At 42.6% G+C, this 12,030-nt stretch overlaps 1 protein-coding gene across 1 annotated transcript in view; it reads right to left on the bottom strand.

The window, feature by feature from the left end:
- LOC130362079 (cytochrome b5 reductase 4) overlaps positions 1–12,030 on the bottom strand; it is a 270,381-nt gene that overhangs the window by 214,610 nt on the left and 43,741 nt on the right. The window contains exon 3 of the mRNA XM_056566016.1: positions 11,149–11,249. Coding sequence (XP_056421991.1) covers positions 11,149–11,249 — 101 coding nt within the window. The remainder of the gene's footprint in view (positions 1–11,148; positions 11,250–12,030) is intronic.

Genomic DNA, 12,030 nt, shown 5'->3' with positions numbered 1-12,030 from the left:
AGGGTAAATTGCCAGAAGGCTTCTCAGTTGAGAAGCCGTCTGTGCAAATCTCCTCCTCGAGAGTGCTGGTGTACCTTTTCAATGGCATAAGCCACGAACTTGCGATCCGAACCTGCATGTATATTTTTGAAGTGGGAAGATGCAGCAGATATTGTGCGTCTAGTAGTGTTGCCTATGTCATTGACATGCTCCAAGATTCTGGTTTTAAATTTACGTTTGGTACAACCTATATATTTCAATTTGCATTGGATGCACTCAATGACAGACAATACTAGTGGAGCAGCAATTGAAAAATAGTTTGATTTTAAAATCTCTATCGTGAGATGCGTTGGAAAATGACTTAACATTTTTTAGTATATTTACATGTACGGCATGGATGTCTGCCGCACCCGTTAAAGCCCTGGCATCATAGCCAATTCTTTGGCTAAAGTAAGTTGCTACCAACATTGTTGGAAGATATATGGTCACCTAGGGGGAGATTTGTCAAAACCGATGCAGAGGAAACGTTGACCAGTTGCCCATAGCAACCAATCAGATCGCTTCTTTTATTTTGCAGAGGCCTTGCTAAAAAGGAAAGAAGCGATCTGATTGGTTGCTATGGGCAACTGGTCAACTTTTCCTCTGCACTGGTTTTGATAAATCTCCCCCCTCATGATTTAGCTTTTTTTTGAGACATCACAACCTTCCGATAATCTGTAAGCCAAAATCAGGTCCTGCTTAAGTACATATAAATGTCTCAAAATAATGCCACAAGCTCTATTGAATTGAGGTGAATAAGTTAGGGCTAGAACAGGTTTAGTTGCAGTTTTAGGGCAGCATTTGGAGAGTAACAAGTCATTTCTGTTTCGTCTGTCCACAATTTTCTCGGCTATTTCTAATTGTTTGTGAGAATATCCTCGGTCTTGTAATCTACACATCAATTCTCTCTTCCGAGCCTCATACGATTACTTAGTGGAATTATTTATTTTTAAACGTTTCTCCTATAGGGGACATTTTTTCAAACATACCAGTGACAAGCACTAGAAATTATTTAACCATACTTGTTGCTAACTTTTATGATCTGTGGAATAGGTTGGTGCTAAATAAAAAAATAAAAATAAAAGAGCTGCCATCCTGTTGTGAATTTAAGAATACTTACAGCCCATTATGACCCTAAGGACGGGAGCATTTTTTGAACACCTGACCACTAAACATTAAAAATTCTGGTATGCTTTTACTTTTCATTCTGATTCCGAGATAGTTTTTTTGTGACATATTCTGCTTTATGTTAGTGGTAAATTTGTGTCGATACTTGCATCATTTCTTGGTGAAAAATTCAAAAATTTCATGAAAAAAATTGAAATTTAAAAATTTTTCTAACTTTGAAGCTCTCTGCTTGTAAGGAAAACCGACATTCCAAATAAATTATATATTGATTCACATATACAATATGTCTACTTTATATTTTCATCTTAAAGTTGACATGTTTTTACTTTTGGAAGACACCAGAGGGCTTCAAAGCTCAGCAGCAACTTTCCAATTTTTCACAAAATTTTCAAAATCAGAATTTTTCAGGGACCAGTTCAGTTTTGAAGTGGATTTGAAGGGCCTTCATATTAGAAATATCCCATAAATGAACCCATTATAAAAACTGCACTAGAGATGAGCGAACTTACAGTAAATTCGATTCGTCACGAACTTCTCGGCTCGGCGGTTGCTGACTTTTCCTGCATAAATTAGTTCAGCTTTCCGGTGCTCCCGTGGGCTGGAAAAGGTGGATACAGTCCTAGGAGACTCTTTCCTAGGACTGTATCCACCTTTTCCAGCCCACCGGAGCACCTGAACTAATTTATGCAGGAAAAGTCAGCAACCGCCGAGCCGAGAAGTTCGTGACGAACCGAATTTACTGTAAGTTCGCTTATCTCTAAACTGCACCCCTAAAAAGTATTCAAAATGACATTCATAAAGTTTGTTAACCCTTTAGGTGTTTCACAGGAATAGCAGCAAAGTGAAGGAGAAAATTCAAAATCTTAATTTTTTATACTTGCATGTCCTTGTAGACCCAGACAATCAGGGATGCTGGGCGTGTAGTTCTACGATATCAGATGTTGCAGAACTACAACTACCAGCTTGCCTGGACAGTCTGGGCATGCTAGGAGTTGTAGTTATGCAACAACTGGGGAAAAACAGTTTGGAGAACGCTAAGTAGTGGTCTCCAAACTGTAGCCCTCCAGATGTTGCAAAACTACAACTCCAAGCATGCCCAGACTATCCAGGCATGCTGGGAGTTGTAGTTCTGCAACATACGAAGGGCCAGATATTGCAGAAGTACATGCCCAGCATCCCTGACTGTCTGGCCATGCTGGGAATTGTAGTTTTGCAACATCTGGAGGGCTACAGTTTGGAGGCCACTTTATAGTGGTCTCCAAACTGTGCCACTTCAGATGATGCAAAACTACAACTCCCAGCATGCCCAGACAGTCAGTGCATGCTGAAAGTTGTAGTTTTGCAACATCTGGAGGACCACAGTTTAGAGACCACTACACAGTGGTCTCCAAACTGTGACTGTCCAGATGTTGCAAAACTACAACTCCCAGCATGCCCAGACAGCCTTTGGCTGTATGGGCATGCTGGGAGTTATAGTTTTGCAGCTTTTAGAAGGCCACAGAGAAGATCACTTACCGCGATCTTCACTGCAGCCTTCTCCACGCCGCACTTTCCGGCCGCACTCCTTCTGCTGCCACCTCAGCTCCAGGATGCCGCCTCCGCCAGTCCGGGTAAGCAGGCCATGCTCCCCCCCTCTCCACCCGTGTTACCCCCCGCACCCCCCGTCGTTACTTGCATCCTTTTTAAGTGAAAATCCCAAAATTTCATGAAAATGAAGCTGCTTGTAAGGAAAATGGATATTCCAAAGAAATTTAATTTTTATTCACAAATACAATATGTCCACTTTATGTTGGCATCATAAAATGGACATATTTTTACTTTTTTTTTAAATTAGAGGGCTTCAAAGTAGAGCAGCAATTTTCAAAAATGTCATGAAATTTGCAAAATCTGAAGGGACAGATGTTACAGAACTACAACTCCCAGCATGCCTGGGCAGTCTAGGTATGCTGAGAGTTGTAGTTTGGCAATATCTGGAGGGCTACCGTTTGAGCACCACTCTAACAGTGGTCTCCAAACTCCTTTTGGCTTTCTGGGCATGCTGGGAGTTGCAGTTTGGCCTTCCTAGTGGTTGCCACAGTAAAGATCGCTTTACTGCTACTTTCCTAAAAGCCCCCCCCCCCCCCCAACGTCGCTTCCCTACCTGCGCCGTGATCTCTGCAGTCTCCAGCGACGATCGGCCGTGCCCACGCATCTTCTCCTCCAGGTACCGACCTCCATCTTCTCCCCCCGTTCTGCCCGACATCCAGGGGTGGGCAGAACGGGGGGTTTCCATGGCAATACACTGTCCTGCGCTGCCATTGGTCAGAATTCAGTTCTGACTAATGGCAGGGGATAGCACTGCGACCTCGCTCCTATCCCTCAGGATGATTGGGGCTGTCATTGACAGCTCTGATCATACCTATTTTCCGGGTGATCGGGTCACCAGAGACCCGATCAGCCCGGAATAGCAGAAAATCTCATGTCTGAATTGACATGCGATTTTCCGCGATCGCCGACATGGGGGGTTCTCAGGACCCCCCTCGGCGATGTGCCGGGATGCCTGCTGAATGATTCCAGCAGGCATCCCGGTCCGGACCCCAACCGGCTAGCGGCAGGGACCGGAATTCCCACGGGCGTATGCATACGCCCTATGTCCTTAAGGACTCGGGATGCAGAGTGTATGCATACGCCCCACGTCCTGAAGAGGTTAATGGGTTACTCCAATGGAAAACATGTTTGTTTGTTTTTTTAAATCAATTGGTGCCAGAAAGTTAAACAGATTTGTAAATTACTTCTATATAAAAATCTTAACCTTTCCAGTTCCTGTATGCTCGACAGGAAGTTATTTTTTTTTTTAATTTCTTTTCTGTCCGACCACAGTGCTCTCTGCTGACACCTCTGTCCATTTTAGAAACTGTCCAGAGCAGTATAGGTTTGCTATGGGTATTGTCTCCTACCATGGACAATATTGTGGGCTTTATTTGATACTGGAAAACGACTTATCTGCAAAGGACCCAGACTACTGCAGTAAGTGCAATGCTTTCTCCTGCTGACTATGGCTATAACCCCATCCTCTACTTGCCAGAGCGGGTGGTAGAAAGCATTGCACTTACACCATCAGTCTGCCTCCATTGCAGATAAGACGAAATTACCACATTAGCAACAAGATGATCTTTTAAATGGCTGAACTGATTTAAACCCAGTTAGAAGCATTAGTTTGGGTGACCCTGTTTCTTGTATATCCAGGTTAGTGCGGGTTGACCACGCTGTTAAGTTTCCCTGTTATACCCTGCTTTACCCAAAGCCTAAGAAAGATCTATTCATCCAATCCAGGATGGGTTAACTGAAGACGTGCACCTCTTTGCAATGATTCTCCTGGCCACAAAAAGATCTACTCAAAACATTTTAGAATTTCAGCCATTTTATAATATACTGTTAATTAATTTGTATATCAACATGTACTTATCTATGTTTCCTGTTCTACTGCTTCCTAGTTTTCAGATATCGTATTATTCAATACATATTACAGATTTCTGCCTACTTTCTTATAGAAGAGAGAAGAGATTGTTTTTACACATGTCAACACACATACACTACAAGGTAACCAATGGCAAGGACAGTATGGTTACCATTAGACATGACAGATTAAACTAATTACAAAAATGTAACATTTTCAAGAATGAAGCAAACCAAACAAAGAAAAAAAAGAGAATATGTTTGGTCACTCAATCCTATGAGCAGATTATAGATGTGAATGAGGTCTAATAGCACTGTCAAGAGAATACATAGAATGTGATGTTTGAACCGTTTTTATATATATAAACTGGCTCCAGAAAGTTAAACAGATTTGTAAATTCTTTCTATTAAAAAATATTAATCCTTTCAGTACTTATGAGCTGCAGAAGTGGAGTTGTTCTTTTCTGTCCAAGTGCTCTCTGATAACACCTGTCTCAGGAACTGTCCAGAGTAGAAGCAAATCCCCATTGCAAATCTTTTCTACTCTGTGCAGTTCCCAGGACAAGCAGTAATGTCAGCAAAGACACTGTTGTCAGACGGAAAAATAAACAACTCAACTTCAGAAGCTGATAATTATTGGAAGTATTAAGATTTTTAACAGAAGTAATTTACAAATCTGTTTAGCTTTCTAGAGTCAGTTGGGAGAAGAAAGTAAAAAATAGTTTTTACCTGGAATACCCCTTTAAAAAACATGTTTTCCCTAACAGGAGTACATATTGACAAAGAAAACCCACATTTAGTATATTCTTTTAACGGTAAAGGCAATTCCTATAATTTCAATGAAACATGACTATAGTAAAAAAAAAATAATAATAAATAAATGCATCAGCAGGCAAAATATACAGCTTCAACCCCTTAAGGACCAAGCCCATTTTCACCTTAAGGACCAGAGCGTTTTTTTGCACATCTGACCACTGTTACTTTAAGCATTAAAGGGGTATTCAGGGCAAAAACATCTTATCTCCTATCGAAAGGATAGGGGATAAGATGTCTGATCGCGGGGGGCCCGCCGCTGTGCGCACCCACCCCCCCGCGATCTCCCTGCAGCAGCCGTATTCTATGCGGGGTGCTGCAGGGAGATCGCAGGGGGTCCCAGCGGCAGACATCGTATCAGACATCTCCTCCCCTATCCTTTTTATAGGGGATAAGATGTTTTGCCCGGAATACCCCTTTAATAACTCTGGGGTGCTTTTACTTTTCATTCTGATTCAGAGATGGTTTTTTCATGACATATTCTACTTTATGTTAGTGGTAAATTTTAGTCAATATTTGCATCATTTCTTGGTGAAAAATGCAAAAATTTGATGAAAAAAAATGAAAATTTTGCATTTTTCTTACTATGAAGCTCTCTGCTTGTAAGGAAAATGGACATACCAAATACATTATATATTGATTCACATATACAATATGTCTACTTTATGTTTGCATCATAAAGTTTTCATGTTTTTACTTTTGGAAGACATTAGAGGGCTTCAAAATTCAGCAGCAAGTTTCAAAAAAAATTTCTAAATCTGAATTTTTCTTCAGGGACCAGTTCAGTTTTGAAGTGGATTTGAAGGGCCTTCATATTAGAAATACCCCATTATAAAAACTGCACCCCTCAAAGTATTCAAAATTACATCCAGTAAGTGTGTTAACCCTTTAGGTTTTTCACAGGAATAGCAGCAAAGTGAAGGAGAAAATTCAAAATCTTCATTTTCTTGTAGACTCCGTTTTTGAATTTTTACAGGGGGTCAAAGGAGAAAAAGCCCACCCAAAATTTGTAACCCAATTTCTCTCGAGTAAAGAAATACCTCATATGTGCATGTCAAGTGTTTGGCAGGCACAGTAGAGGGCTCAGAAGGGAAGGAGCGATAATGGGATTTTGGAGAGTGAATTTTGCTGAAATGGTTTTTGGGGGGCATGTCACATTTAGGAAGCCCCTATTGATCCAGAACAGCAAGTGCAGTTTTTTTTCCCAAATTTACCATTTTTACAAAGGGTAATGGGAGAAAATGCCCCCCCAAATTTGTAACCCCATCTCTTCTGAGTATGGAAATACCCCATGTTAGGACATAAAATGCTCTGAGGGCAAACTACAATGCTCAGAAGAGAAGGAGTCACATTTGGCTTTTCGAAAGCAAATTTTGCTGAAATGGTTTTTGGTGGGCATGTTGCATTTAGGAAGCCCATATGGTGCCAGAACAGCAAAAAAAATAAAAAAAAATAATCATGGCATACTATTTTAATAACTACACCACTAAAGGATCATAAAAAGGGGTACAGTGAGCCTTAAACACCCCACAGGTGTTTGACATGACTTTTTGTTAAAAAGTCAGAAGTGTAAATGAAATGTTTTTTTTTTTTCCACTAAAATACTGTTTTTTCCACAAATTTTTAATTTTTTCAAGGGGTAATAGAAGAAATGGGGTTAAAAAATTTGGGGGCATTTTCTCCTGAGTATGTAAATAAGTCAAGAGCTCTGCTGGCGCACTACAATGCTCAGAAGAGGAGAAGCGCCATTGAGCTTTTGGAGAGAGAGTTTGTTTGGAATGGAAGTCGGGGGCCATGTGCATTTACAAAGCCCCCCGTGGTGCCTGAACAGTGGACAACCCCCCCCCCCCACATGTGACCCCATTTTGGAAACTACACCCCTCACAGAATTTAATAAGGGGTAGAGTGAGCATTTACACCCCACTGGCGTTTGACAGATCTTTGGAACAGTGGACTGTGCAAATAAAAAATAACATTTTTCATTTTCACGGACCACTGTTCCAAAAATCTGTCAGACACCTGTGGGGCGTAAATGCTCACCCCTTATTAAATTCTGTGAGGGGTGTAGTTTCCAAAATGGGGTCACATGTGGGGGGGGGTCCATTGCTCTGGCACTATGGGGGCTTTTGTAAACACACGTCGCCTTCAATTTCGGAAAAATTTCTATCCAAAAGCCCAATGGCGCTCCTTCTCTTCTGAGCATTGTAGTTCGCCAGTAGAGCACTTTACATCCACATATGGGGTATGTTCTTACTCAGAAGAAATGGGGTTACAAATTTTGGGGGGCTTTTTTCCTATTTTCCCTTGTGAAAATGAAAAATTTAGGGCATTTTAGTAAAAAAATGTGTTTTTTATTTTCCAATCCAACTTTAACGAAAATTTGTCAAACACCTATGGGGTGTTAAGGCTCACTATACCCCCTGTTACGTTCCGTGAGGGGTGTAGTTTCCAAAATGGAGTCACACGTGGGTATTTATTTTTTTGTGTTTATGTTAGAACCGCTGTAAAATCAGCCACCCCGGTGCAAATCACCAATTTAGGCCTCAAATGTACATAGTGCGCTCTCACTCCTGAGCATTGTTGTGCGCCCGCAGAGCATTTTATGTCCACATATGGGGTATTTTCATCCTCAGGAGAAATTGCGTTACAAATTTTGGGGGTCTAATTTTCCTTTTACGGCTTGCGAAAATAAAAAGTATGAGGCAACACCAGCATGTTAGTGTAATTTTTTTTTTCTACACTAACAGGCTGGTGTAGACCCCAACTTTTCCTTTTCATAAGGGGTAAAAGGAGAAAAAGCCCCCATAAATTTGTAACGCAATTTCTCCCGAGTACGAAAATACCCCATATGTGGCCCTAAACTGTTGCGTTGAAATATGGCAGGGCTCGGAAGTGAGAGAGCGTCATGCGCATTTGAGGACTAAATTAGGGATTGCATAGGGGTGGACATTGGGAATCACTGGCGTAGAATACCCCTAACAGTGTGCCACCAGCTGTTGCTAAACTCCCAGCATGCCTGGACAGTCAGTGGCTGTCCGGAAATGCTGGGAGTTGTTGTTTTGCAACAACTGGAGGCTCCATTTTGGAAACACTGCCGTATGATACGTTTTTTTAATTTTTATTGGGGGGGGGCAGTGTAGTGTTTTACCCTTTATTATGTGTTAGTGTAGTGTAGTGTTTTTAGGGTACATTCACACGGGTGGAGGTTTACAGTAAGTTTCCCGCTAGGAGTTTGCGCTGCAGCAGAAAATTTGATGCCGCTCAAACTTGAAGCAGGAAACTCACTGTAAACCCGCCCTAAAAATGTACCCTGTACATTCACATGGGGGGGGGGGGGGGGGGGCGCAAGCCTCCAGCTGCTGCAAAACTGCAACTCCCAGCATGCACTGACAGACCGTGCATGCTGGGAGTTGTAGTTTTGTAACAGCTGGAGGCACACTGGTTGGAGAACCTTCAGTTAGGTTCTGTTACCTAACTCAGTATTTTCCAACCAGTGTGCCTCCAGCTGTTGCAAAACTACAACTCCCAGCATGTACTGATCGCCGAAGGGCATGCTAGGAGATGTAGTTATGCAACAGCTGGAAGTATGCAACTACAACTCCCAGCATGTTGAGACAGCTGTTTGAGCATGCTGGGACTTGCAGTTTTGCAACATCTGGAGGGCTACAGTTTAGAGACCACTGCACAGTGATCTCCAAACTGTAGCCCTCCAGCTGTTGCAAAACTACAAATCCCAGCATGACCAAACAGCTGTCTGGGCATGCTGGGAGTTGTAGTTTTGCAACATCTGGAGGGCTACAGTTCGGAGACCACCAGTGGTCTCAAACTGTAGCCCTCCAGATGTTGCTAGGCAACTACTCACCGGCTTCCGTAGGATCCATGGAGCCTGCCGCACGTCATGGCCGCCGAGTGTAAGTGACCTCTGGTGCAGATCACGGTCGGTTCCCCTGCTCTGCCTGGATAACAGTGGGTGGGCAGAGCGGGGGAACCGAACGTTAACCCCCTGCCCCAGATCTGCTATTGGCCGTCGCTTCTGATCGATCAATAGCAGGGAGAGGAGGGGTGGCACCCCTGCCACCTAACTCCTATCCCTTCAGGGGGACCAGTGGTGTCTTGAACACCCCCCATTTCCCTTATTTTCCGGGTCAGTGAAGACCCGTATGACCCGGAATCGCCGCAAATCGCTGGTGTGAATTCACCGACATGAGGGGATGTCAGGACCGCCCTGGGCATTGGCACGGGATGCCTGCTGATAGACATCAGCAGTCATCCCGGTCCCCGCCCGGCGGGGACGGAAATTCCCAGGGGCGTACAGGTACACCCTTGGTCCTTAAAGCGTACCCGTCAGATCACTCAAAAAAACAAAACTGTTATATGTTGCGCAGTATCTCATCCTGATCATATACATGTGCTATGTATGTGTCTGTGACCTACATTTCTCTCAGAATTAGCTTTATTTCTGAAATACCTTAATTTTATCCCCCAGAAGCAGGGGGTCGGGTACTCACTGTGATAGCTACTCTCCCTCCTCCCCCTCCCTATCCTCAGTCCAAAAAAAAAAAAAAAGGGATACATACTTGCCGCTGCTCCCCCGATGCCTCTGTTAACCCGCTACGGCCTCTGTCGTGATCCTCTTTCTGGTTGCCGGTGGTCAGTGAGTCATACTGACCACTCGGCCAGCGATGGCGATCAGCCTATCGCTGGCCGAGGCGAGACTTTGCTGCGGAAGGTGATTGGCTGTGTGCAGTATGACTCACCAACCACCGGCAACCAGGAAGAGGATTGCGGCGGAGGCTGGACAAGGTTACCGAAGGCATCTTGGGAGCAGCATCAGGTATGTATCTCTTATTTTTTATTTTTTACTACCAGCAGTCTGAAACTAAATTTTTATATCCCGGAGTAGTCCTTTAAAGGGTACCTCTCATCAAATAAACTTTTGATATATTTTAGATTAATGAATGTTGAATAACTTTCCAATAGCATGTTAATGAAAAATATGCTTCTTTCTATTGTATTTTTCCCGATCAGTCCTGTCAGCAAGCATTTCTGACTCATGCTGGAGTCCTAAACACTCAGAGCTGCCAGCCTGCTTTGTTCACAGCCAAACAGGCTGTGAACAAAGCAGGCTGGCAGCTCTGAGTGCTCTCCTTTGTGAACAAAGCAGACTGGCAGCTCGTAGTGTTTAGGACTCCAGCATGAGTCTGAAATGCTTGCTGCCAGGACTGGTAGGGAGACCCCTAGTGGTCATTTCTTCAAAGGGGAAAATTAAATAGAAAGAAGCATATTTTTTAATAACATGCAATTGTAAAGTTATTCTGCATACATTAATCTATAATATATCAAAAGTTTTTTTGATGAGAGGTACCCTTTAAGTAACTTATCAATACTATGATGTTTAAACAACAACAAAGACATGGTCTCAAATGGCTGGAGGTGCTCAACCCCAAATGCAGTTGTGCATTTATGCTGGGGGAGCAGATCCTGCCCCTGTGGTCCGTTGCTAGGGGTAATCCCCAGCATAAAAATGCATACAATGGGGGATGCCTGCAGCAGACCACAAGTGCCACAATGACATCCTACACCAGATAGACGGAGTGGATGTGTAAAAAATAGAATAATACAGGAATTTAGGTGCACTGCTGTGGTAGATGTCAATGTCATTGTTTACATCTACCACAGTAGTGCACCTAAATTCCTATATTATTCAATACTATGATGTACAATATACCAGCTAATCATGTGTGATCACTTTACCTGATCAAAAAGCTGAGTGCCATCTATTCCAGCTGCTTTCATGAGCTCCTCTTCTCCACCTGGATGGTATTCCATGTAAGGTGTCACATTGTACACCAATCCTGCAAAATTTGGGATAAAAACATTTATTCAGTAATATCATGAAGTCTTACTTTACCAAGAGAGTAGTGGATGCATGAAATAGCCTTCCTGCAGAAGAGGTAGCTGCAAATACAGTGAAGGATTTAATACCGCTGTACAGAACACTGGTGAGTCCTCATTTGGAGTATGGTGCGCAGTACTGGAGGCCGTATCTCCAGAAGGATATAGATACTCTAGAGAGAGTTCAGAGAAGAGCTACTAAACTATTACATGGATAGCAGGATATAACTTACCAGGAAAGGTTAAAGGACCTTAACATGTATAGCTTGGAAGAAAGAAGAAACAGAGGGAATATGATAGAGACTTTTAAATACATAAAGGGAATCAACACGGTAAAGGAGGAGAAGATATTTAAAAGAAGAAAAACTACCACAAGAGGACATAGTTTTAAATTAGAGGGGCAAAAGGTTTAAAAGTAATATCAGGAAGTATTACTTTACTGAGAGAGTAGTGGATGCATGGAATAGTCTTCCTGCAGAAGTGGTGGCTTCAAATACAGTGAAGGAGTTTAAACATGTATGGGATAGGCATAAGGCTATCCTTCATATAAGATAGGGCCAGGGACTATTCATAGTATTCAGATTATTGGTCAGACTAGATGGGCCAAATGGTTCTTATCTGCCGAAACTTTCTGTGTTTCTATAATACAGCGCGGTGTGGCAAGTAGCACCATACATTTACGGTGGATGTCTGTCCTTAAATGACTAAAAGAAGCACTTTGGGAATTTTATTAAAAAAAAA

Source organism: Hyla sarda, chromosome 3, assembly GCF_029499605.1.
Source record: "Hyla sarda isolate aHylSar1 chromosome 3, aHylSar1.hap1, whole genome shotgun sequence".
Lineage (NCBI taxonomy): Eukaryota > Metazoa > Chordata > Amphibia > Anura > Hylidae > Hyla > Hyla sarda.
This window is presented reverse-complemented; position numbering and strand designations above follow the sequence as displayed.